We start from the raw sequence: 27,822 nt of genomic DNA, 5'->3' as shown, positions 1-27,822 counted from the left end.
AAAAAAAGAACAGTGAAATTCAGAAAAACAAAGCCCACTTTGTGGTATGTGGCTAGAAGAGTCTTTTTTTAAATAAGGATTTTTAAAATTTTTATTTGACAGAGTGAGAGAAAAATCATGTGTGGAGAGGGAGAGGGAGAAGCATAAGCAGGCTCCTCACTAAACAGGGAACTTGACATCATCCCAGGGCCCTGGGATCATGACCTGAACCAAAGCGAGACTTAACCAACTGAACCATCCAGGTGCCCCAGAAGTGTCTTAATCAAGGTTTAACAGAAATCCAGGCAGAAAGAGCCTGAATCCAATGGACTGGCAGGGCTTGTTCCTTGTTCTCTGTATTTACCAATCCTTATAAAGCCTCACTACCATCATTCTGCTTCTTTCATTTCTGTTACCATTTGCCACTGACACAAAAGCATTGGTCTCAGATTTAAGCATATCACAGGCCTTTAAAAATTGATCTCTCATCTCTTATGATGCTCTTCTCAATTCCTATTTTCTTTTCCTTATCTTATCCTCCTTGTGCAAAAATGTTTTGTTGTTCCTGATCTTTAAAAAAAATGGATACTATCATAAAAAAAGACATAAATTTCCCAGAATATTAAACATTAACGACATCAGATTAAAAGATCCAGTGTCTTATTAACTTAAACATATACTTAACACAAAACACAAGTATTCTAAGCCTAGGTTTTTACACAACATAAATGAAAACTTGCAAAAAAAATAAATAAATAAATGAAAACTTGCATATACAAAAGCTTTGTAGATGAATGTCTATAGCAATTATATTTACAATAGCCAATAATTGAAAACAACTTAATGTTCATCAACAGGTAAATAGAATAAGTAATGGTAGCACATCCACATAATGGAATTCAACTCAAAAAAAAAAAAAAAAAGAGAGGGGGAGAGAGAAAGAGAAGAGAGAGAAGAGAGAGAGGATTAAGCTACCAATACATGCTATAACATGGATGAGCCTCAAAAAAACCTCCATTATGTTGAGCAAAAAATTCTGGACACAAAGGTAAGTATATGAATAGAATACTGTGTGATTCCATTTATACAAAAAAGCCTAAAAGAGAATTCTAATATGTAGTGATAGAGCAGAGAAGTGGTTGCTCAGGGCTTGGGAGTGTAGGGTAGGGTGGGAATGAACGGTAGAGACATGAAGGAACTTTTTGGAAAAGTAAAAATACTTCAACACTCATCAAACTGTAGCCGTAAAAGTAAAGTCATCAGCGTACCAGTGGTATTTGAAGCTCAAGACTGGACAAGACCATCAAGGGTGTAAACAGGTAGGAAACAGGGCACCCTTAATGTCCTAACATTAAGAGGTAAGGAAAGTGGGGAGGAAACAGCCAAGTGGCCTGAAATAAAGAATGTCCCAGAATCAGGAGGGAAGTCCTGAAAGCCAGCTGAAAAATATTTGTTTTGTTTTTTGGATTTTATTTATTCATGAGAGACACACAGAGAAAGGTAGGTTCCCTGCAGGGAGACCAATGTGGGATTTGATTCTAGGACCCTGGGATCACGACCTGAGTCAAAGGCAGATGCTCAACCACTATACTACCCAGGCATCCCTGAAAAACATGTTTTAAGGAGGAAATGATCTATTATCTATAATGCTATGTCAAGGAAGGCAAAAAACAATTGACCACTAGGTTTAGCAATGTGGAGGACATCTGGCATTGAGGTAGGTTTGGAGAAGGTTGAAGAAAGATTGGAAAGGAAGTAGAGCAAGAACAGACAACTTTTGAGAAATTTTGCTTTCTACAACGAGGCAGAGAAATTATGCAAGAGCTAGAAGGGGATGTGGTATCAATGGGTTTTGTTTTTTAAAAGCATGTTTGCATGTTGGAATAATCCAGTATGTAGGGAAAACTTGAAGACACAAGAGAGGGGAAACTTGCTATAACAATGCCCTTGAGGGATCCCTGGGTGGCGCAGCAGTTTGGCGCCTGCCTTTGGCCCAGGGCGCGATACTGGAGACCCGGGATCGAATCCCACGTCGGGCTCCCGGTGCATGGAGCCTGCTTCTCCCTCTGCCTGTGTCTCTGTCTCTCTCTCTCTGTGACTATCATAAATAAATTTTAAAAAAATTAAAAAAAAAAAAACAATGCCCTTGAGCAGTATGGAGGAGACAGGCTCTAGGGCCAACCCAATCAGTTTGTATATAGGTACCAGTGGGAATGCATGGACACTGTGGAAGGTGGGTTGATGTTATGGCAGGATTCTGATTGCTTCTGTTCTCTCGGGGAAATAAGAAGCAAAGTCATCTGCTGGCAGTGAGCATGAGGGAAGGTTAAGGGGCTATTGGAATCTTGATACTAAATAGCCAACCAGCTTAAAAAAGAGATAGTGGAGGTGTTCCAGTCACTAGTAATGGTATAGTCCTAGGGATGACAATGGGAGTGAAGAGTGGTTTACAAAACCATGAGCACAGCGGTCAAAGAACTGTGGGATCACTTAGATGGATGATGGACTCAGGAAGCATTATGATGGAGGTGGTTCTAGATGCAGTAAAGCAGGTGCTGAAATCTGATATGTAGACCCCAAATAGCTGACTGCAATGAAGGAATCAAGAGTGACGGTCTCATGTCCCAAGAGTCAGAGGTAAGTTTTAGAGAAAAGGGAAGAACAATCTAGAAGCAGCAAATGAGAAAAGTGGGAGGGAAAGGAGCCACCCCCTGGCACTCTTGTAAGAGACACTGTGCATAGCGGAGACCCAAGCTTCAACCACAACAGGAAGGTGAAAGGGGAGAGCTCATGGCCAAATTAAGAATTCCAACTGGCCCCGGCAGAAGGGCAGAAGGTTCCAGAGTTCGGGAGAAGTTGAAGATGTGGTCAAAAGAGCAATGAACTGGGATGCCTGGGTGGCTCAGTGGCTGAGTGTCTGCGTTCAGCTCAGGCTGTAATCCTGGAGTCCCGGAATCGAGTCCCACATCAGGCTTCCTACGTAGAGCCTGCTTCTCCCTCTGCCTCTGTCTCTCTTGGTGTCTCTCATGAATAAATAAAATCTTAAAAAGGGGGGAGGGACAATGAACTGAGCCACACATGGGTTAGAATAAGGGAGGTGAGGGGGCTGGGAGTCCTGAACATCTAAGGCACACTCTGCATGTAAGGCTGTGTTTTAAGTGGTAGGGATGTAGGAGGTCCTTTCAGGAGGAAGCAGAAGTCTGGGACTTTCTCTTGATTTGTGATGTAGGCTGGGCCAGAAGAGGCACTTTTAGAAATTATTTTTTAAAAGATACTAAGCTGGGTAATAGATAACTTGTCAGGATGTTTATATAATATTGTATATGAATTATGAGATCCTTTGGAGTTCCTAAATCAGAGAAACTGGATTTGCTCAAAATGTATTATATTGGGTACTGGAATACTATACCCATATAGCTACAGTATGACTTCATACGTAGTGCTTTCTCTTAACAGAGATGTTGCTAATTTTATTCTCTCTAAAGCTCTTTGCACAAATCTTTACCTTATCTCTTTATCTTTGCACAAATCACATGAGAATTCCATTCAGTTAATTTACTCCTGCAACATTTATTGGGTGACCACTATGTATTGAACCCTGAAAGGTAGGGAATCAGACATTACATAATTATATGAGTTCCAGCTACAGGAATCAGATGGTGAGCACTGCCTCCCCACACCGCTAGGCCACTTTCTCAACCAACGGGGAATCATGGACCCTACAAGAACCAGATGAACCTTTTGTATCCTAGATTTCTAACCAATATCCTTGAAGCATATCCAAGGATTGCTGACTCTTAGTTATAGCCCTACTTTAGGGGAAATACAGGAAATATTTGTGAACTGGAGAAAAGCCACTTAAAATCCTCTTAGGTATCTTGCCTTTACTAGGAGTATTCAGAGCATTCACTCTGATGAATTGGTGAGCTCCCTTCCCTTCTGAAGCCCCCCTACTATCAAACAATCTTCTCATGTAGAGAAGATAAAGCATAAACACTGAATTTGAGGGAGACCTTGAGAAATAGTGCTCCCATGTGCAGTAGTGTCTCTTGTTCTGTCCTATGAAGGCCAGTCTAAACCCATCAAGGGGCATTCCTCAGCATTGCCCAAATGTCCATTGAGTCTTCCAGCCATTGCTGTGCTGTAATTCTCAGAGTTATGGGTAGTGAAATCCTAGGGAACCCAGGTCCCAGAAAATGCAGTGATTCTGAATGTCCAATCCAGATTTCATATTCCAAAGGGAGGAGCTCTCATGTTACAGAAAGCATTCAGGATAGAGAGCCAGGTAATTTTATTTCTCATTGTTTAGGAATTTATGGACTTTTATTATTAAATATCTACTATAGAAAACTGAACAAAAGGGAAAAAATGGGGAAAAAAATCACTTGAGAGGCAGCATAACATAGTAGTTAAAAACATGACTCTGGAGCCAAACAATCTCAGTTCCATTTCTTAATAACTGTGTGTCCTTAGGTAGGTCTCTCAACATCTCTGCCCCAGTTTCTCCATTTGTAAAACTGGGATAATAATGGAACCTATCTCATAGAATTAAGGAGACTGAAGAAGTTAATATTTGAAAAGCATTTAAAACAAAGCCTAGCACATAATAAGTGCTGTGTTTGTAAAACTTTTAAAAAAATTAAATTAACCAGGTTAATTTCTCCATGGGTCCTCCCAGTCTTAATCTGTATACATTTATTAGAGGTTATAATTATAGATATATATGTACAATTTTGTCCTTTTCATTCCTTAACATTATGTATACTGATGCAGTGTCCACATTATAACTTATAGGGATTGCCTAACACAAATTACAAATGAATTTTCCAACAATGCAACCATGAGTAAACCATGGACACTGACACACTGGGTCATAAACTGTCACCTCTTGTTCCAATGTCAGTCTCATACTTCTAGGTAATTATCTTTCCACCATTAGTAATCTCATTTACTAATCTTTTCTAAGGTTAATCTTGATCAACAGTAAATATCCCATTTAATACTATTTTTTTCTTAAATTCAGATTTATAGTATTTCATATTCTATTCCTTAAAGGGCACCCACATCCTCCCTCTAAAACAGCAAAATCTGTATTTCCACAACTATGCAAAAGATGTTACTATAAATCTTCCCATCCATTATTCCAGCTTGATTTAAAACAGTATATTTTCAGTTGAAAACTTTTCCCAGAACAAGGTTTTCCCCTTAACAATGCACTTTGATCCACAAATAGTTGAGATCTCTTACTAAAAGAAGTCTCATTCCCTACATTCGTGTTCCATAAGTAGGACTCCTGGTGGAGAATTATGAGAGTTTGGAGTTTTCTTCACTCTAATTATCTGATGTTAAATAAAGGCTACATAACTGCTGAAAGTTTTCCCAGTCTTTCCATTCACAGGTTTCTTCTAAGCAGATATTTTCTATCGAGTAAAAGAGGAGTTTTCCTGAATTCTTACTAAAAAATTTCCTCTCTTGATTTATAGGGATTTTTTTTCCTTTTTCAAAGTATTACTAAATGTACAAAAAAAAGAAAAATCTATCAATTTTCAATTCACAGTTTCTCTTCACTATGATTTCTCTGATGTTGAAGTAGGGCTGAGTGACCACTAAAGGCTTTTCCACAGTCATTGCATATAAAGCGTTTCTCTCCACTATGCATTCTCTGATGAATAATAAGAGAAGAATTCTTACAGAAAGCTTTCTCACAATGATTGCATTTGTATGGTTTTTCTCCAGTATGGTTTCTTAGATGTACAATTAGGGAAGAACTCTCATTAAATGCCTTCCCACATTCATTACATCTATATGGTTTCTCTCCAGTATGAGTTCTCCGATGCGCAATAAGGTGAGAGCTACAGTTAAAGGATCTTTCACATTGATTACATTTATAGGGTTTCTCACCAGTGTGAATTCTCCGATGAGCAACAAGGTGACAGCTCTGGCTGAAGGATTTTCCACATTTATTACACTCATAGGGCTTTTCTCCAGTATGAGTCCTTTGATGTCTAACAAGGTGAGCCATTTGGCTGCAGGATTTTCCACATTTATTACATTCATAAGGCTTGATTCCAGAATGAATTATTTCATGTTTAGTGAGGGCTGAGCGTTCTCTGAATGCTTTGCCACATTCCTGACAGTTGTAGGGTTTTTCACCTGTGTGAGTTCTCTGATGGGCAATAAGATGGGAGCTCCAGCTGAAGGATTTTCCACATTCCGTACATTTATATGGTTTTGCTCCAGAGTGAGTTCTTTCATGTTTACTAAGGGCTGAGTAATCCCTGAAAGCTTTTTCACATTCATCACATTTAAAGGGCTTCTCTCCAGTATGCATTCTCATATGGGCAATAAGATGGGAGCTCCAGCTGAAAGACTTCCCACATTCAGTACATTCAAAAGGTTTCTCTCCAGTATGAGTTCTCTGATGTCCAATAAGATGGGAGTTCCAGTTGAAAGATTTCCCACATTCATTACATACATAAGGTTTTTCTCCTGTATGAATTCTTTTATGTACAATAAGATGAGAATTCCAGCTGAAGGCTTTTCCACATTTGTTACATTCGTAGGGCTTTATTCCAGTGTGAGTCCGTTCATGTTTAGTAAGGGCTGAACGATTCCTAAACACTTTTCCACATTTATCACATTCATAGGGTTTCTCTCCAGTATGAGTTTTCTTATGCTGGATAAGGTAAGAGCTCCAGATGAAAGATGTCCCACATTCATTATATTCATAGGGTTTCTCTGAGGTGTAAGTGCTTGTATGTTGAGTAAGGAATGAATCATACCCAAAGACTTTCTCCCATTCATTGTATTTATATGCTTTCTCTACAGTACCAATTTTTTGATGTTCCATAAATGATGAGAAATAAAAGATATTCTCATATTCTTTGTAATCATACTGGTTTTCTCCAATATGAAGTCGTGGATGTTCATTAAATGAAGGGCTCTGGTTAAAGATTTGATGGCATTCCTTATATTCATAGAGTTTTTCTCCTGTATGCATTCCCTTATGATCACCAAAATGTAGTAAATGATTGAAAGATTTAACAGCATCCGCACACTTGAGAAGATTATCTTCAGTTTGGATCCTTTCAGGCTGAATAGGTTGTATGGATTGGTGGAAGGCTTTGTCATAATCATGACTTCCACAGGTAATCTTATCTGCATACATTATTGCTGAATTACACCGCCAGCTTTCAGCATTTGTATCAGGCTTATAGAAATGTTCTATTTGAGAAACTCTCTGAGATGGAACAAAATTTAAGTTCTGGCTACACTCTGCTCCAAATTCACAGAATTCAGAACCACTTTGAGAGAGTACTTGCTTTTGCATGAAGACCATTTGCCTCATAGCTGTACTCTGGTTCATGTGATACATTTCTAATTGGTCTTTACATCCCAAGACTTCTAACCTGGAGAACCAAGGATCATCCCATATGTATCTTTCCAACTTCATCCTATGGGATTGTTCTTCTTCAAAAACGCTTTGGGTTGGGATCAATGCTTTGCTTTCAAGTTTTCTCATCCATTCTGAAATAATCAGAAAAAAAAGCCATGAGAGCAGAAAGAAAAACTTCTAGGAAGAACAGAGTGAAAAAGTGAGATTTATTGTCCATATTATTGAAAAGGCAAATGTGAATTTATTTTCAAAAAGATTTGTAACACAACAATCACAACAGGGAAAAGGAGAATAGTGAAAAGTAAACAAACAAAAAGAATGTTAACCAGAATAAGTGTGTACTGGAAATCAATAAAAACCATTTAGGGGTATTTTCCCATGGAAAGAAGACCAGAATAAGGATGTGCAGTAAAGAGTTAACCGCATGCCTGAATTGCTCAAACTCTGCACATTCCCACAAAGGCCTGTTTCATGACCAGCCTTCAGCCAACTACTAGGAATTTAGGTCTTGAAATGGTCTAAGAGTGTTTTGTATGCTTGAGACGTTAAAGCCCACTGTCTCCATATCTCTAAATAGTCTATACAAATGTCATTTATGGTGAACATCTGCTTTCCTTTCTGGGGATCTGGAGGTTTAATGATTGCAGTCAGTTATGCAGGAACTGTGTACCCAAATATCCTATCCCTAACTAACACCCTGGACTCCTAGACTCAGGCAAGCTTCCCTAAAGATGACACTTCATACATGTAGTCTCAACTCACTGCTGAAGGAATTAAATGTATCCTTTGCAACTTCAACTGGGAATGACTATTCCAAGTTTACACGTGGTTTCCTCTGGAGTTGCTTCAGGTGCCTTTTCCCTTTGCTGACATGCTTTGTATCCTTTCACTGTAATAAACCATTACCCTGAGTATAATGATTTTTGAGTCTTTTGAGTCCTTTTAGGGAATCACTGAACCTAAGGGTAGTCTGGGGGATCCCTGACAAAAGGACACAATGGATACTATTAAGGTGAAAAAGTGTAAGAAATAACTTGCTTAAAAAATAAATAAGCAACCAGGCCTTTAACTAATGTTCAAATGATTAAAGTGTCCTAATTCATTTCTATGTTATAATATCCTCCCCTATTTTGACAGTTGCCTCAGAAAAGGAGAGGGTGGGGTTAAGAGAAAATATCACCAACAAAAGTTTCAAGCAAGGATGTTATCTATAATATACTATCACACTGTTTCCTATTTAGTTCAGTCAATGACGCAAAATTCATCAGCCTAAGGTCACCATGCTTTAAGGATATTCCTATAGTTACAATTCTAACAACTACAGAATCATTTGTAGGAAAATGACACAAGAGATAGACTTGAAAGGCAATGTATTATGATGAAAACAAGGGAGTTATAGCCTGATATAATGTGATTAAATGCTGGCTCTGCACTATCCTTAGGGGACATTTCCAATGATTCCATGAAATTGTGAATCCAGTGAAATGTCTGGCTAATTCAGTGTAAGGAAGCCACCCATCATCACTGCTGAGGAATCAATCCTCCAACAACTGAGGGGGTCTGTATTACTTTCCTACTGCTGCTATAACAAATTACCATATATATTGCAGCCTGAAATAATACAACCCTATTACTTTACAGCTTTGGAAGTCAGAAATCCAAAATGATTTTTACTGGGCTAAAACCAGGGTAGCTTCCTCTAGGAGCTCTAGGGGAGAACCCATATCCTTTGTCTTTTCTTTTCCTGCTTAGAAGCTGCCTGCATTTTTTGGCTTACAGCTCCTTTCCCCATCTTCAAAGCCTATCATTCCAGCCTGTTTCCATCATCACATCTCCTTTCTGTGTCTCTGACACTCCAGCCTCACTCTTACAAGGACCTTGAGATTACTATGGGCCCATTCAGATAATACAAAATCATCTCTCCATCTCCAAATGTACTCACAACCAAGAAGCCTCTTTGCCCCTTAAGTACCATAATAAGTTTAGGATGTGGACATCTTTTTGGAGATAGGGGTAGGAGGTTGTCATTATTCACCCTATCACATGGTCTAAAGCCACAGATACTGGACAGGACCTAGACCCTTGTCCTCTTTCTCTAGGTTTTTCTTCCTTCTTACTATACACCATTTCCTTCCTTTTACTATCCACGTACATTACAACAAGGGCTCTACTCTGCTCAAAAACTGGCATTGATTACAAATTTCAAGCTTACTTAAAAGTTAGGGAATAATTTTCATATACGCTTTGAATCCTTCCAATAGAAACTTTAAGAGGGGCACTGGGTATCTCAGTTAGTTAAGTGTCTGCCTTCAGCTCAGGTCATGATTCAAAAAATGGCAGCTGACCAAATGAATAATTCTTGTCCAATTTTATATTCAGTGCTGGTGGGCTGAGTATCTAGAACCAGAGACAAGACAACAAAGTATGGTTTAACCTGGTTAGAATCTATGTGATGACAGTGTATCAGTGAGACACTAAGGAGATGCAGATGCTGAATGGGCAGGAGGCTGGAGAAGGAGATTAACACTGACAACAACCTTAGAAAGTTTCATACAAGCGAAATGACATGAGCTTGGCCTTCAAGCCTTGGTTGAATACAGATAGACTGCTGTTCTATGGCATGAACTAGTTAGAAAATGAGAAAAATAACAGAAAAAATTGGAAGGTCTTGAAATCTAGTCAGAGTTATTTAAAAGGCTATTTGAATCACTATAGATTTACTGACAACCTCAAAATGGAAGATTTCAGGGAGATATAGCTAGAAATAACACCTGAGGTAGCTAATAAAGTAAGAATTTCCTCATTAACTTGAACAGGAATTTTATAAGGAACCTGAGAGTGATGTTGCTAGAAGCTGAATGACACAGTTGACATTTCAGAAGCAGGAAAATCTCAGGAGTTAGAAGAGAAATTACTTCCTGGAGAGGAAAATTGAGGACTTCTCAATTTCCTGCTTAGTGGGGACTCACAGAAGGCTAGTACCAGGAATATGCATCAAGAGGAGGTGGAAACATCATCTAGAAGAGCTGAGATTACGGATTTATCGCAATCAAGATGTTTGAGATAATTTGCAGGATGGCAGAAGCATAAGGATGGGGATGGTGGAACCACCAGGCTCAGGATGGTAACTCAGAATGGTCAGCACAAGGAGTAGGAGACTTAAAGTTACCAGATTTCTTGAGCCCTTGATGGAACATTTCAGATATGAATGGGGGCAACTGATGAGACTCCAAAAAAACTCCACTTCATTAGAATGGATGGGAAGACATCCAACTTCAGAACTTAAGAGCAGGCTATGGCATGTTGTTAAATTAAAAACAGCAAGATACAGAATAGTGTATACCATAATCTACTTTTGAAAAAGTGAAAATAATCATATCCCTGTATGCTTACAGTTGTATAAAGAAACTCTGGAGGGATGCCTGGGTGGCTCAGTGGTTGAGCATCTGTCTTCGGCTCAGGGCATGATCCCAGGGTCCGGGGATCGAGTCCTGCATTGGGCTACCCACAGGGAGTCTGCTTCTCCCTCTGCCTATGTCCCTCTCTCTTTGTGTTTCTCATGAATAAATAAATCAAATCTTAAAAAAAGAAAGAGAGAAAGAAGGAAAGAAACTCTGGAAACATACAATAGAAATTATTAAAACTGATTATCTGGGGCAAGATGTCAGTAAAAAATGGAAGAATAAGGGCCTCTGAAATGTCACCATTCTATAAGAGCAACCACACAGCATTAGCAAAAACTATCAATCAATGTCTTCAAAATTCTATAAATTAACCAAAGTCCTGAAGCAGCCCAAGGAAGATTTTATTCAAGAAAAACAGCTGAATTTTTGTAACAGTGAACTTTGCGGCATTGTAACTTACCCTATCCCATCTCTGGCTCCCCAGCTCAGCAGCAGCCTTGGAAAATAACAACCCATATTTCTGGTACTAGAGAGAACAGAATGAAGCTAGAGGTTTTCCAAAGCCTATACCCAAACAACAGTCATTATTTGACCTACTTGGTGGAGGACTTCCCTTGAAAGATTGTCAGGGCCTAAAAGCCTCTAGGGAGCAGGTATTTGTCAAACATTCACAGGCAATATATTAAAAAGTTGCTACTGCCTGAGATGATGGAAAATAGCTGAGGCAAATAATACATAAAACCAAAAAGATTTTTTTTTTAAATCTTTTAAAATTTATTTATTCATGAGACACACAGAGAGAGGGAGAAGCAGGCTCCACGCAGGGAGCCCGATGCGGGACTCGATCCCGGGTCTCCAGGATCGTGCCCTGGGCCAAAGGCAGGCACTAAACCGCTGAGCCACCCAGGGATCCCCAACCAAAAAGATTTTTAAAAAGCTGAGGGATAAGATGGTTTACAGGAGTTTTGAAAAGTTCTAATATATTCCTAAGAATCTAGAACAGCCATCATAATAAACTCTCAAAAGCCAGAGCCAAAGAGGGGATCCTGAAAGCAGCAAGAGAGAAGCAGTTTATCACATACAGGATCCTCATACGACTAACAGTTTATTCCTCTTCAAAAACCACAGAAGCTAGAAAGAAAAATACTGTCAACCAAGAATTCTGTATCTGACAAAACTTTCTTTCCAAAATGAAGGGGAAAGGAAAGGACTCCCAGATAAACATCATCTGAATCTGCTGCTAGCAAATCTGCCCTAAAAGAAATGGAGTTCTTTACACTGAAATGAAAGGACACTAGACGGTAAGTCAAAATATAGAACATCAATAACAGTAACATAAGATGTTATAAATGCATTTTTTGTTTAGAACTTTTTTCCTGATTTAAAAAACAAAAACAAAGCAATAATTATAAATCTATGTAGATGTAATTTGTGACAGTAACAGCATAAATGGGGGAGGATATACAGAATGAGAGTTTGTAGACTATCAAAAGTAATGGTATTAATCCAAACTAGATAGTTATAAATTACAATGTTAATTATAATCCCTAGGGCAACGACTAAGAAAATAGCTCAAAAATTTATAGTAAAAAAGTGGTTACCTTTGTTCGTGCCCTATGTGTGTATGGGATGTGGGTAAGAATAATGGAATAATGTGGATAACAGCAGCAAAAGTAAATGAAATTTTTCAGCTTACTCATTCTATGTAGCTCTGGGCTTTTTGAACCATGTGAATACATCACGTATACAAAAACCCTTTTTTAAACAAAAGAAATAGAAGAGTCTCTGTTAATTTGTTCTTATTTCCTTTATGGCCAAACTTGTAGCCAGGAGGCAGAGACTCTTATTCACATGCAAGTGAATAAGAAATCATCTCAGAGAAAGGGGCAGTGGAGAGAGTATGAGAGGGTCAGGAGAATGGATGACAGGGAAGGGAAACGGCAGCTCATAAAAACTGTCAGTAGGGTGGGCATCTTTCCTCTGAATCAACAGCTGCAGGAAAGTCAATACATGGCATAAAGCTCCTTGGAGGGAATTGTGAATGTCTGAGGACGGTAACTCCTCAGGGCCTCAGCCCATTTTCCAAACAAGGAGGACTTACAGGAAAGTTTCTTGCTTCCACCCGGGGCCTGCCCTCACCTGAACAAGTGCTTTGAGGATATGCTTGTTCCACTGACCAGGGCTCCTCTCCTTGCTCCAATAGAGAGATGACTTCTGGCTTGGCAATCTGATTCCCTGTGCACGGAGGAAAAACAAAGCCTTGTAAACTGCCCTTGCCTATTGTTCCTGACTTTTCACTTGGGCAGAATAAGCACGGTCTCTCCCACTTCGTGCTTCATAAGCATCAGGACTGTGTCCTTGAATGTCAGGTCTCAAGATCATCTTCGTCCTTCTGAGACCTCCATGAGGGCTTTTGCGTGTGTAATTTGCCAGTGAGTGTTTATTTGTTGTTGTTGGTGGTGTTCCGCATTGCTAATTTTTTTAAATTGTAATATAACTGAAGTATTACATAATATTACTTTCAGGTGTACACAATTCAGTATCTGTATACATTGTAAAAGGATAATAAATCTAGTTAATATCCATTACCACATAGTTACATCCTGTGAACTTTCGAACACAGAGTAGTAGAAGGTAATGCAATGGAAATAGCTTCATTAACTGAGATAGCTCAGGCTTACCCACAGAGAGTAGATGCCCATAGGTCTCCAGCATCACATCACGGTACAGCGTCCTCTGAACAGGGTCCAGCTGCCCCCACTCCTCCTGGGTGAAGTCCACAGCTACATCCTTGAAGGTTACTGGTTCCTAAAACAGCAGAGATGTTCCCCCTCAGCCTGCAACCACACCCTCCCATGTTCTCTAGGGATGGAGTGAGGCTGATCACATTGGGGAAGACAGAGGATATAGAAAAACTGTCCAGGATATGTTCAGTACTGTAAACTGATTTGGATCAAGTCCCATTGGGAGCAACCCAAGGGATCTGTATTTGGGATGTACTCTTAGGGAATTAGGTATGTGGGCCCACAGTAACCACAATGAAGATCAGCAGGTCTCTCCTAAGACTCTTACCTAATTCTAGTAATATTGGTTAGTATGGACAGGAATACCACCAGGGAAGTGCCCCCCTTCTTCTCCGGAGATGAAGATACTTAAGGCCAGGACCAGAAGAAAGCAGACTACAAGCACTGGGTTGGAGTCTGCTAAACATGTCGATGTAGGACCTGAGAGGAGGATGTAAATATTCACAGGCTGTCTTCCTGGCCACTAACAGGAGGTTTCCACTCTCAGTTCATTCCTGTCCCAAGGGACTGGAGCTAAGAGTGAGACAGGTTTGAGCAGAGCAGTCCATGCCAAAGAGAATCAGCTACAGCTGCCGTCAAAAAGCACCTGAGTTTTAAAATGTTCCAGGAGAGGTTTTTAGGAAAAATAGAAGCAGGAATACTTAACTAGAAGGGAGGAGGAATTACAACCTAAGTCTGACTTTTGTATGAATGCATCCCTCACAGTGCTCTCTTAAAAAATATATATATATATTTATTCATGACACAGAGAGAGAGAGGCAGAGACATAGGCAGAGGGAGGGGTAGGCTCCTTGCAGGTAGCCCCATGTAGGACTCGATCCCCAGACTGGGATCACACTCTGAGCCCAAGGCAGACGCTCAACCGCTGAGCCACCCAAGCATCCCAATGCTCTCTCTCTCTCTCTCTCTTTTTTTTTTTTTAAGATTTTATTTATGAGAGACACAGAGAGACAGAGACACAGGCAGAGGGAGAAGCAGGCTCCACGCAGGGAGCCTGACACGGGACTCGACCCCAAAGGCTGCCCTGCTCTCTTTTTTTAAAAAGATTTTATTTGAGAGAGAACACATGCGAGTGAGTGAGCACAAGTTGGGGGTCAGGGGTGGAGAGAAGCAGACTTCCTGCTGAGCAAGGAGCCAGGTGTGGTGCTCGACCCCAGGACCCTGGGGATCATGACCTGAACCAAAGGCAGAAGCTTAACAGACTGATCCTTGCAGGCACTCCTCTCACAGAGCTCTTAAGCAAATCAATGTGAACTTGTTACCTAGGCCCATCCAGATGGAGTAGAGCATGCCCTCCCCGTGGTGACAGTGGGAGTGAGCTATCCATCATGGTTAGTACGTTAGAATCCCCACAGGCCCCAATGGCTTCTAGGTCCTCTCATCTGTCTGGAAATTGGCTTTCTGGCCTACCCCTGTGTCTGTGAATTTCCACTGCAAGTGTCCTGTGAGCTTCTACCCGTGCCTTCCCAGCCTGCTATGTCACTGCCCTTCCCATGACCTTCCTTTCTGTCCCAGCTCAAGGTTCACAAACTGAGCTTGTTATCTCTGATCAGGGTCAGGCATCGTGACTGGGTCTTCAGTGTATCAGCCTTGGCTCTGTCAGACTTAACTGCTCCCCCTCCACCTTTACACAATGCCTGGCTTAAAACACAGAACTGATTCTGCTGCAATAATTACATGACTCTGAAAAGCACTTAAAATTGCTGAGCACAGGGGCAGCTCGGGTGGATCAGTGGTTTAGTGTCGCCTTCAGCCCAGGGCCTGATCCTGGAGACCTAGGATCGAGTCCCAGGTCAGGCTCCCTGCATGGATCCTGCTTCTCCATCTGCCTGCGTGTCAGCCTCTCTCTGTCTCTCATGAATAAATAAATAAATAAATTAATTAATTAAATAAATCTTTTTTTTATAATTTTTATTTATTTATGATAGTCACAGAGAGAGAGAGAGAGAGAGAGAGGCAGAGACACAGGCAGAGGGAGAAGCAGGCTCCATGCACCGGGAGCCCGACGTGGGATTCGATCCCGGGTCTCCAGGATCGCGCCCTGGGCCAAAGGCAGGCGCCAAACCGCTGCGCCACCCAGGGATCCCTAAATAAATCTTTTTAAAAAAAACTGCTGAGCACAACCTCACAGTGAAACTTTGCTTAACCCTTGGACTCATCAAGGCCAATACCTTGGTTTTCTTCTACAGACCTGCCTAGGCCTCAGTTTCCCTGGTGGGTCGTGCTTCCTTTCACAGAGCAATCATCCCTTCTAACCAGGGTGCTCCAGGTGTGCTCACCTCATACTACCTCATCTCCCCAGAGGGTGGCATCTACTTGATGGCTTCCAAGTTCACTTACACTTAACAAGGTGAAGGGGTCAAGCTGGTGAACTGAGCCACAAGTTAACCACCATGCCAACCACTCCTCCCAAGACAGAAATGGAACCCGCATGCACAAATTTATTTTTTTTATTTTTTTTAAATTTTTATTTATTTATGATAGTCACACAGAGAGAGAGAGGCAGAGACACAGGCAGAGGGAGAAGCAGGCTCCATGCACTGGGAGCCCAATGTGGGATTCGATCCCGGGTCTCCAGGATGGCGCCCTGGGCCAAAGACAGGTGCTAAACCGCTGCACCACCCAGGGATCCCAGCATGCACAAATTTAAAAAGGAATCAAAGAACTACATCTAATAGACACTGAAGGATTGAAACTATCAGAGTGATTCTGCAATCTTTAATCAAATAGTGGACAATGGCAGTGATCATCAATGACTGCTAAATCACACATGAAAAGCAGACAGGGAACATGTCTGAATAACATGAAGACTGATGGAGGGGCAGCTATTAGCCTAATCCATCACATCATCTGAAAATGGGACCACCAGACAACCTGTGCCCACTAACGCAACACAGGAGGAAGGACCTAGCACACCTATGATGTACTCTTACCAAAAATATGGGACCTGAATCTACTCAGCCCTCTAGCCCAGTTATCAGTTTACAAGGAGACAAAGGGAAAAGAACTCAACCAATGACATCAAGAGGGCAAAATTAGGTAAACCAACAGGACAAGTGACTAGTTTCTTCAGCATATGAAGTACACAGTGAGTGGTCCTTGTTTGAATCCTTATTTGAACAAACCAATCATAAAAGATATTTTGGGGACAAGTGGAAAAAAATGAACATTGCCTAGGTATTAGCTAATAATAAGGAATTACTGCTGTTAATTTTGTTGTGTGTGATAAAGGTACTGATAAAGATACTGTTTTCTAAAAAGTATGTTATCTTTTAGAAATATACACATAAGTGTTTATAAACAAAATGACAGAATAGCTTAGATTTGCTTTAAGATGTTCAGTTTTTTCAAGTGTCAGCAGAGATGAAAAGGCAGGCAGAAAGCTGAAAGTTGCTGTTATTGAACACAGGTGTTTGTAATAATGCCCCCAACCAAGAGATGGTCACATCCTAAATCCCAGAACCTATGACTGTTACCTTAACAAGACAAAGAGACTTTGCAGAGATGTGATTATGTTAAGGATATGGATTTGGGGAGATAATCTTGGATCATCCAGGTGGGCTCAATGTAATCACAAAGGTCCTCATAAATGAAGGAGGGAGCAGGAGGGTCTTAGTCAAAGCAGATGTGACACTGGAAGCAGAGGTTGGAGTGATGCACACTGAAGACAGAGGTAGGGACCATGAGCCAAGAAATGCAGGTAATCTCCAGAAGCTGAAAAAGCAAGTAAGCAGATTCTCCCCTGGAACCTCCAGAGGGAACACAGCCCTACAGACCGCCCCCCGCCACCCATTTTTGGTCTTCAAAAAGTGTTACCATTTATTGATATCTGAAGGGGAGAAGACATAACAATGTATGTCAAAAAAGAAGTATCAATGGAAAGATAGAGCTGGCTAATTGCCAAGAGCCTACAGACCCACTTTAGACTTCTGAGCTCTAGAACAAGAGAGTAAATTTATATTGTTCTAAACCATTAAGTCTGCAGTAATTTTTGGTAGCAGGAAGTAACACAAGATTCAGATTCCACGTTGTGGTTTAAAAATCTGCCAAAGTTTTCTAAGACAGGGAAATAACCAGAAGAGGCCTTTGTTTGGCACATGGTGTTCCACACATTCTTGCAAGATGAGGTAACAGATGAAAGTGCTGCGGACCAAGGAAACTGAGCAGAGGAGATTCCAGGCCCACACGTTGGAAGTGGCTACAGTGGAAGAGGTTTCCAGGAGAGGATTCAGGCTCTGAACTTAAATGATACAGTGAAAGCAGGAATGAGAGCCAGGATGAAAACAAGTAAGGAGGTGAGTCTGTATTCAGGACAGCTTTGCTAGTTGTCCCACCTTCCAACGAGCCACTCCACCTTGTGGGCAGCACAACACCCAGATGTGTTGGACTTATACTTGGGCAACACAGCTTAGACCCTTCTCACACACAAGACTGTGCATGGTTCTAAGGTTGCTTGGGTTGAAACCCTGGAGTTGAAACCTCTTCCACCAGGATGTGGGGCAGGGAGGTCTGTGGCCTGAGAGCCAGCTGCATACCTGGGGAAACAGGGAGGAGCATAAGCAACTTGATGATCCTGGCTCAACCAGCTCCATTGGAACTTAGAGTGAGACTTATCGGAAGACAGATGCAGACATAGACACAGACACACACACGAAGGGAGGCCTATGGGGAACCAAACTTGCTCAGCCATAGCAATGCAGGATGCTCAAATGCCTCACTGCTCTTTCCTAGAGAACAGAGACAGAGGCGCCCTGGAGCCAAGAGAAGTACATACAGCACAAGAGGAGACCAAACTCAGAGGCTGAAAGGAAAACAGAATAGAGGCCACAGCTACATCCAACTTTCAATGAACTGCAATTCCACTTCCCCAACTGGAGATTTCAGTATAAAACAAGACAGGCTGACACCAGAGAGGCTCTCAAAGAACAAGAATTCATTGAACATAAAGACACAGCAATTGCTTCAGGAGGCCCACCATGTAACAGAAGGCCTCAGAAACAGAACAAAAATAAAGGAATAGGACAGGACAGATTTTTTCTACAAGGGTTCTTTTTTTTTTCTACAAGGGTTCTTAAAAGAAGACACAAAAATACTAGCCATAAACAAAGACAAAATTTGTTTTTGACAAATTATTGTCAAATAATTATTTGACAAAAATATCCTGGAAAACACTTGACTGATCAAAGACACCACAAAGTTAAGAGACACTAGGAGAAACCAATTCATACAAGGCAAAGAATCAGAATCCACAATACAAAAAAAAAAAAAAAAAAAAAAAAGGAATCCACAATGCATGTAAATGCCTACTTATCAACAAGTCTGATTCTACACAAATCTGGGAATGAGAGAGAAATGCAGATGAGCAGTAATGATATGAAGATACTCAACCTCACTAGCGATCAAGGAAATGAAAAGTAATACACCTTTTGGGTCTTGAGGTAAGCAAACATTAAAAGATCTAAGTGGCAGCAAACATGCAAGGAAATTGACACTCTTCCAGAGTAGTGAGAAGAGGCTTTGCACCTTCAAAGAGCCTTATGGCAGCACTGGTCATATTGAAAACACACACACACACCCTACGACTCAGCATAATTCTGCTTCTAGGGGTATATCTACATAAATATTTATACGTGTGCTCAAAGTGAAATTACAAGAATGTCCACACAGCTTTCCCTGGAATAGCAAAACTGGTGGGGGCAGGGAACTTCTAAGCCCATCCATAAAAGGGATGAAGAGGGGCAAAAGAAATGGACTTTAAAAAAAAAAAAAAAGAAAGAAATGGACTTATCACATGGATGGACCTTAAAGTTGGCCTTCAATAAGTAAGAAAGGTGTAAAAAAAAAAAAAAAAAAAAAAAAAAGGTGTAGAAAAGCTACAGGCAGGAAAAGCATTACTTAAAAAAAAAAAAAAAAAAAAAAGAATAGGGGCACCTGGCTGACTTGGTCAGTAGAGCATGCAACTCCTAATCTTAGGGGTGAGTTCGAGCCCCACATTGGGTACAGAAATGGGTTAAAATGAAAATTAAAAAATATTTTAGGGCTGCCTGGGTGGCTCAACAGTTGAGCATGTCTTTGGCTCAGGGCGTGATTCTGGGTTTCCAGATCCCTGTGAGGAGCCTGCTTCTCCCTCTGCCTATGTTTCTTCCTCTCTCTGTCTCTCATAAATAAAATCTTAAGAAAAAAATCTTTTAAAAATGGAATATTACTATCTCTGACATCTACAGAAACATTATCTATGAATGAGTATAAAAACAAATTAGCTGTGTACACACCCTAAGTGGTCATTCTGCATAAATGTGGAAAATGTGAATAGAATGTATAAAAGAAAAACTAAGCAAATATGACAAAGCTTACCTGTTTATTCAGAATAATAGAAACGTTTGATTACTTTTCATACTTTTCTATAATTATGGGATTTGTCCAAACATTTGAAATAAGCAAGTATTTCCAGATTTGTAGATGTTATCAGAGTGGCAGGAATCATGGACTACCACACAGGAAGAGAAAAAGACCCACAGCTGGGTATATCCTAATATTGGGGCCTACAGTTCAGGCAGGCCTTAAAGATGCAGAATATGCAAAAGCACAACTGGAGTTGAAACAGAAGGAAGAGATGGGGGAAGTCAAGGGCCCAGTCTCATCAGCTGTGTGGACAAGAGGGACCTTAGAAGGCAAGACAGGATGGAGTAAGCCATTCTCAGGCAACCATACCTCAACTTGCACTTTACAAGTATAGCATCTGCTAGGATGACTTGAAAATGCCTCGCCCAAATTTCCTGTAATCATTCCTACACATATGTATGAGCCCTCACCAGGGCTCTCTATAGCACTTCAGGGAATCTCCTAACCAGCTACACATCTAAACCATGGTGCAGTTTGAGAAGATGCAGAGGATGCTGAGATGGATCTCAGTTCCTGCATTATCTGAAATCATGGACAATTGGCTCATTCATGGAATCTAGAGAAATTCAGATGGGTTCTTTCGCATCTTCAGAATTTCATTAATATTTCAGGGCAAGCTCTTTGCAGGCAAGGAAAACACAACTACGTGTACATCCTCAAGACAATCAGAGATGGGTGCAGAGTGCTAGATTATTGTTATGTGCATGTTTATCATGCAGAAAGCATTGGTGGATTGTTATACAGGGATTTGAGAGCTGCCATATTTGAGGAAACTGGGTGGAGATTTTTCTAGATGGGATATTATTTTCCTTATTCTTCAAAATAATGAGATCTGGGATTCCACTAGTTGAAACTTCACTATCCGACATGTTGCCCAGAATAGACTACTCAGATAACAAGGGATGACAGCATTTGATGTTTTCACCAGGTGAATGCTTTATTTCAGTATTTAATTTGGAGGGAACAAGGGAGGGATACGGAGCTCTTGTTAGTGTTCCTGAAGACCTTGCTTAATACAAAAACTCACATGATTCAAATCTTGAGTTTCCCACAAGGAAAAATCCGAAGTGAGTGTGGGGAGGGGGCCAGGAGCATGTTCTCAGAAATCATAACTCTTCAGACATTGAAGGGTGTTGTTATTTTAATTCTCCATTTTATTTTCTCAGCATTAACCCTAATTCTCAGAAACCACATAATTTAACAGCAGAGTGCAGCCCAGTGGTTATTAGGCTTCTTCACAGCATTTTAGTACAGCTAACTTCTATTCCCAAGCGACAGATTTGGGGCCCATCTTTCAGCCTAGCTCACTGCTGATTCTGTTAGAGTCTAAAAATAAATATCATAGCAGCAATGAGCGTCACAGTCACCCAAGTTATGATGTCAGACAACCACCACTCTGTGTCACATGGTTCAGGCCCTTCTGCCTCCTGGGGACAGCAGTACCGCTATGTGGGGGTAGCATACTTGCGATGCATTTCATCTATCAGCTTTGAAACTGGGAGATTTCATTACATTTTATTTCAATTTGGGGAGGGAGGCATAAAACTGAAATGTCGGATCCCTGGGTGGCGCAGCGGTTTGGCGCCTGCCTTTGGCCCAGGGCACGATCCTGGAGACCCAGGATCGAATCCCACATCGGGCTCCCGGTGCATGGAGCCTGCTTCTCCCTCTGCCTATGTCTCTGTGCCTCTCTCTCTCTCTCTGTGACTATCATAAATAAATAAAAATTAAAAAAAAAAAATTTAATAAAAAATAAAAAAATTAAAAAAAAAAAAACTGAAATGTCATTAATATTTTTATAGCTCAGTATCTCTTATTTGCTTGATCCATTATTTTAACTTAAGAAATCTAAATATAGTAATGAAACTATTTTTCTTTACCTTTCGTAGTACGGAGTCAATAAGATAAATGTAAATTTCATGAATCAAGATAAAAATCTCTCATTTAGAAACATAGAGATAACCCTAAGGAACCAAAAACAGTAAGTTAAAAATGGCTGCCTCTGAATTATAAAAAGAAATAAAATATTGATGTGTACTACAATACAAATGAACCTTAAAAACACACTAAGTGACAGAAACCAGACACAAAAGGCCATATATTATAGAATTTCCCTTTATGAGAAATGTCCAGAATAGAAGAATAAATAGATAAAGTAAATTAGTGGTTGTCAGGGGATGAGGGTGGTGGGAACATGGGTTCCTAATAGGTACAGGATTTCTTTTTGGGGTGATAAACACCCATGCTCTAGAAGTACATTATCGGTTGATAATACTTGCCCCATTCTGTGAATATATGAAAAACAAGAGAACTATTTACTTTAAAAGGGTGAACCTGTGGTATTTGAATATTTTAATAAAGTTGTTATGAAAAAATTTGTTTTTAAGTGGCTGCCACCAATGAAGAGGCTGGGCAGGAAAAAAGGGAGATGACACTTTTCCAATATTACCTATTCTGCTATCCTATTTCCTGCCACCTTTCCCGTATCAACTCTGCTGTCCTAGTTCTCTCAGAAGCCATTCTTATGCCTTTATGTCATAAAGCTCCCCTGCTTTGACTCCCTAATACTTCTTAGGTCTTGCTCCTAGGCCCTGGTCACACTGACCTGAAATGCAAGCCTGCTTCCCACAACCCGCTTCTCCCCACACTCCTGCCAGGGACATCCTTCCAGCCACATTTTAGACAGTGGCGCCTCCTACTCCCAATATTTAAGAGGCTCTTTATTACCACCAGGATGGACCCCTGGCTCTGCAGGCATTCAGAACCTGGTTGGATTCATCCTAGGCTCTCCATGCTAAATTCTAATTGGGGTCAGCCTTCGCCCAGATGCTGGTCATGCAATACCCCTGCCTCACCCCCCACCCAACACCACACACTGGTGGTGCTATAAAAGGCCAGACCCCTGCTTACCAGGCTGATGAATCCCCTTCACCTCCTGGTGCAAATGTGTCAGGTCTACTGGGCAGCCACTCTCCCCACAGCAGAAAGACTCCAGCTGCTCTGTGCCCCAATGACTCTATGCAGACTGACCCACTTCCTAAGACATCAGTTGGGCTCAGCTCTTTCAAGGCTTGGGGCCTCCCCCCAGCAACTCAGGCTCATATCCTGAACCACATTTACAGCACCAGCAGGCCATGAGCCCTCAGTAGCTGAGTGAATCATTTTGGAAAGGGGACTGAGAATCCCTCAGGACTGGGCTCGAACTTGTCCACATTCCCCTCCCAGCAGGCATACAGCTCACAGGACACCATCAAACTGAATCAGTACTGAATACATGAGGTAAGGCAGGAGGAGGAAGGGGGACTTCCAGCCAAAAGGGTTGCCCCTCATCCACCAAAACAACACACAGCACAGCTAGGGCTCAGGAATATGAATAGACTAATTAATAGTGTGGCTCCAAGTCATAGAAAATTGTTTGAATTCTGAGTATTCAGAAAGCAGTAAACTTCTGGCCGATTCCTTCTCTACCCAACTCTAGCTGTTATAAAGTGAGGAACACATAGACTAGGATGGTGGGAAACAACTTGGGCACCTTAGGGACAGCACAGCCCTTCAGGAAAAAGCAGAAGCCCACCTCACCTGGACCTCGGCTGTCGGGAGCCCAGTGGCCCTCCTCTCCTCCTCGGGGTTCTCTTCCAAATGCCAGGCAGAGTCCTGAGGACATAGAGCTGGGGAGGAAAACAAAGTCACGGAGGCAGCTCTCCCTGCCAGAAGTATGCCTACATGAGTCCTTCCTCCTGGGAGGTGGGGGGTTCAGGGAAAACTGGTTTCTGGACCTCTCTGTTACATAAATAAAAAAACTCATCTCCTCATTTTATAGATCAGGGAAATGAGACTCAAGAGCAGATAAGGAATGTGCCTAAACATGAACCCTGCACTGTCCCCCTTTGCTCTGAGGCACCGTCTCTGAGAAATAGTGCCATTCATATCCTTTCTGGGCCTGAGCCACAAATGCCCACACATTTATTCTCATGCCCCTTTTGTGGAGGTATCACCATCACTTTATCTCCCAGTGGTGTGTTCTGATCGTTTGCTATTCCAGCTTTGAAAGAGACAGATCTGGACCAGAAACACTCCCCACTGCCCTATGCCCTAAATCCCCAGGTGGCTCCCTAGGTCTGATTCCTGGCCAAGGCAAGTCACTGCTGGGAAAAGCCAGGACATTGCAGCCAACATGGCCAAAGGGGACACAGGCTCTTTGACTCACCCCAGGAGGCCCACGGGTCAACAGCCGCCATTCCCCAGGACTGGTCCGTAAGGATACCTGCATGAAATCAGGTTAGGATAAGTAAAGGGAAGGTATTGGCACAACAATCCTAGTGACTAAAGGCAACAAAATGGAAAAGGAGATCGGTCTCACTGAAAGGTGTAACAGAGTTCCATAAACAGAGCCCAAGGACATGTGACAAAATCCAACATAATAAGCTAGATTTGGGATGCCTGGGTGGCTCAGCGATTGAGCATCTGCCTTCAGCCCAGGTCATGATCACAGCATCCCAGGATCAAGTTCCACATCAGGCTCCCTGCATGGAGCCTGCTTCTCCCTCTGCCTGTGTCTCTGCTTCTCTCTCTGTGTCTCTCATGAATAAATAAAATCTTAAAAAAAAAAAGAGCTAGATTTATATCAGAAATGCATGTTAGTCACTATTAGAAAATCTGATGTGATATAGCCATAGAACAATATTTAAATTGCTCCTCCTTAAATGATTAAGGTGGTATCTGATAAAATATTTAACATTACCTAATTTAAAAAAAAAAATCTACATAGTAAGATACTCCCCTCAGTGTTTTTACTGATAAATACAGGGAACCTCACTTAAAAGATAGCATACCACTGACCTCACACTATTTAACACTGTTGCTAAATTACAAGCCAATGCTATAAAAACAAGAAAAAAATAGGGTAGTGGTAGAGAAATTTTTATCAGATGTATGATGGTTTTCTAAGAAATCCCACAAATCATTAGAAAATCTCTTAGAACTAATGAGACACCTTAGGAAAGGACTATAAAATATACAAAAATTATGTGGCATTTTACACCAAGTTTCCCTTTTCACCAAAAACCAAGTTGTTTCTTCTTTTTAAATCTCACTCAGTTCTAATTCTATACCAAGATCAAGAGACCCTCCTCCAATTCTTCAAAACCCTCAGCCCCTGTGCCACTTTGACCCCTGGCCGCAGCAGGTCACTGCAGAGGAGGCCCAGAAGAAACAGATTTTGAACTCACCCCAGGAGGCCCAAGGGTTGATGGCTGCCATCCCACAGGATCAATGGACCAGGTGCCCTCCCAGGTGCACTTGATTCAGGTGATTCATTCACGGAATGCAATTGCAGTACCAACCTAATGACAAAAATAGAAAACACAAAAGTGGTCCTTTCTCTGAAGAAGAACCAGTAACAAAAAAGGCAGCCTATCCACAGAAACAACAGAAGACTTCTAGGGAGCATTATAAGAAAACAAAATTTACAAGTCAAAAACAACAGAATGAAAAGGGAGTTAAGCTGAAAAAAGAGCACAATCCAGGATTAGAGGGTGGAAATTTGTCAATGGCTCCCAAGAGACACCGAGTGACAACTTCGAAGTAACTTTTTGGTGATTTACAAAAATTACTGTAAAATCTACATGCACCGCCCAATGAATCAGTGGCTGCCTAGAGCCGGCAGGGAGGGAGGAATGAGGAGTGACCGCTTAATGGGTGCAAAGATTTCTTTTGGGAGGTGATGAAAATGTTCTAGAATTAGATAATATTTTATTGTACAACTCTCTAAATATACAACAAAACCACTAAGTTGTACTCTAAAACGGCTAATTTTTTGTTATGCAAATTTTACCTAAAAGGGAAGGGAGGGAGGAAAAGAAGGGAAGGAAAGAAGAAATTGTTGGGGCCAGGCGGGAAGGGAAACTCCTCAAGATGGCGGATACCCCAAAATGGCTGAAGTTCCTGTCACTACCTCCACTTGGGACGCCAATGGACCAATGACCTGCTGACAGCTTGACGCAGACCCTTAGACCTCTCCTTTGGACTTCCCCAACCGAACCCAATGCCCTTCAAACCCCAGAGGAGGAAGTCACCTTTGACTGGCCGAACTGCAATCCTTCCTTTGCATAGTGAGGGTCACTCTGACTGGTTGGATTGCAATCCTTCCTTTGCATATGAGCCAACCAATAGGAAACCGTTCTGCCTTACAACGTTATGTAAACCCCCTACCACCTTGTCTTGGCGCGACTTCCCCGACTCACTCTCTTTCCCCCGTGAGTCGTGGAACCTCGCCCGAGGGTGCCTGCAATAAAATCTGTTCTTGGACCCTCGCTTGCCTTGGCGGTCTTATTTCCATTTAGTTACTAAAAAACCTAACAGAAATCAATCTGCAAAACCTACCAGGCCCAAGCCTGTCTGTTTACTGGTTCAGAGCCCAGACCACAAACTCCCTGGGTTCCAAGTCTTTGTGCAAGTCCCGAGACCTCTCTGAGGGTTCCAAGGCCAACTGGCAGAGCTCTGGGTTTCCTGGGAATGTGTATAAGGCACCAGGACGCCTACTGGACCCCAGGAACACCGGGATCTGTGACAAAGCTCAAAGCAGGCATACTACGCTGCACCGCTGTTTGCAACTTAACAAAATCCGCCGTCACTGCAAGCTGAAGGGAATGGGGGCTGTTCCCCTCCCACGTTCCACGTCGTCCTTCCGCGCCTCCGGTGGACCCGCGCGGACGAGAAACACCCGCTGGGGAAAGAAAGGTGTGCATGCCCATTAACAGCCTCAGAGGCGTCCTCATCACCTGCTGCCTGGCCTCCCGTCCGATTTTATCTGCAACCACCGGGGAGGAGTGATGCTCAGGAGCCCGTAGCAGCGAGCCGCTGGCCTTACCTGTTTCGTGGCTCCCAGCCTCCCACCCGTGAGCCGGTCCCCGCCAGTGCGCGCTCGGCAGGCGACTTAGCAAGCTCGGGCTCGCTCGGCCGGGGGCGTCCGGCTTTTGTTCCGCTCCAAGGTTCGGCCCGCGGGGCACTTGGGATCCTCGCGCGCGGCGGGGAAGACAAAAGCGTACGGGGCCGACAGCCGCGACCCCGCGCCAGGACCGACGTCCAGGGCTCCTCGGGTCCGCCCAGCCGGCCCAGCGCGGCCGCGAGCCCCGAGGCGGGAGAACCAACGGAAACGGGAGCGCGAAGCCGGCGCGGAAAGGGCAGGCGCGGGATCCGCCCTGGCGCTGCCCGGATTGCCGGAGTCGCGTCTTCTAGCTCGTTTTCCCGTCCTTCCTATCCCTCCGCTGCGACAGAAACAGCGGCCCCACAGCCTCAGCGACCGCCTCACCTCAGCAGTGGACAATGGCGGCGCTCCCCCGACGTCGACCAGGACGTGCGGCGCAGGTTGCTGGGAGTTGTAGTTCTGGACGGTGAGCTTCCGGCTGGTCCGGAAGCGCCGCCATGGCAGGTACCGGGAGCTGTTCGCCTGGAGTTGGCCTCCGCAGCGTCAGTGTCTTGCCAGGGCGTATAGTAGTTTCCCGGTCCCCACTGAGCCAGACAGTTCTGTCCTGGGCCTACACCACCCTCCCCGCCGCCGCTGCCCAACTTGGAAAGGCCTGAGTAGGTCGCGGCCCCGCGAGCCTCAGTGTGCGGTCTGTGAAATGGGGGCTCAGAGTAGCTGCGCTTAGCAATGCGAACTTGACGAAGTCTAGTCGTTTTCTGCGTCCGGGACGCAGGTCCGAACGCTTCCAAGGTTGTCCTTTCACTTACCATTTACAATACTGTGAGGAAGTAGCTGTTCTGATCCCCCTTTCCAGATGAGGCTGGTTTGGAACTTGTCGCACGTGAAACCTTAGTGTTTAGGATGCAAGGGATT

The 27,822-nt window shown here is 42.5% G+C and overlaps 1 protein-coding gene across 2 annotated transcripts; it reads right to left on the bottom strand.

The window, feature by feature from the left end:
- Window positions 1–878: 878 nt before the first annotated feature.
- ZNF606 (zinc finger protein 606) lies at window positions 879–27,286 on the bottom strand. Of its 2 annotated transcripts, XM_055309679.1 has the most exons (7): window positions 25,214–27,286; window positions 24,193–24,249; window positions 23,565–23,653; window positions 13,461–13,587; window positions 12,919–13,014; window positions 11,240–11,305; window positions 7,434–7,506 (listed from the first exon to the last, which is right to left on the bottom strand). In XM_055309679.1, the coding sequence occupies exons 1-6, from the start codon at window positions 25,242–25,244 to the stop codon at window positions 11,265–11,267; spliced, it is 441 nt and encodes a 146-aa protein (XP_055165654.1). In that variant the 5' UTR covers window positions 25,245–27,286; the 3' UTR covers window positions 7,434–7,506; window positions 11,240–11,264. The 2 variants fall into 2 exon arrangements, with proteins under 2 accessions (XP_055165653.1, XP_055165654.1); XM_055309678.1 differs by lacking the exon at window positions 11,240–11,305 and having other exon boundaries at window positions 879–7,506.
- Window positions 27,287–27,822: the final 536 nt, after the last annotated feature.

Source organism: Nyctereutes procyonoides, unplaced genomic scaffold (assembly GCF_905146905.1).
Source record: "Nyctereutes procyonoides isolate TBG_1078 unplaced genomic scaffold, NYPRO_anot_genome, whole genome shotgun sequence".
Classification (NCBI taxonomy): domain Eukaryota; kingdom Metazoa; phylum Chordata; class Mammalia; order Carnivora; family Canidae; genus Nyctereutes; species Nyctereutes procyonoides.
Note: the sequence above shows the minus strand (reverse complement) of the source record. Positions and strands in the feature narration are given on the sequence as shown.

Bases quoted from the DNA above. Each gene is read 5' to 3' on its own strand.
- ZNF606 (XM_055309678.1), bottom strand. From the start codon at position 25,244: ATGGCAGCCATCAACCCTTGGGCCTCCTGGG. The intron at 23,654-24,192 runs GTGAGTCAAAGA...TTTCCTCCCCAG, and splicing joins TGACCCGTGGGCCTCCTGGG to CTCTATGTCCTCAGGACTCT. The intron at 13,588-23,564 runs GTGAGGTGGGCT...CTGCTGTTTTAG, and splicing joins TCCCGACAGCCGAGGTCCAG to GAACCAGTAACCTTCAAGGA.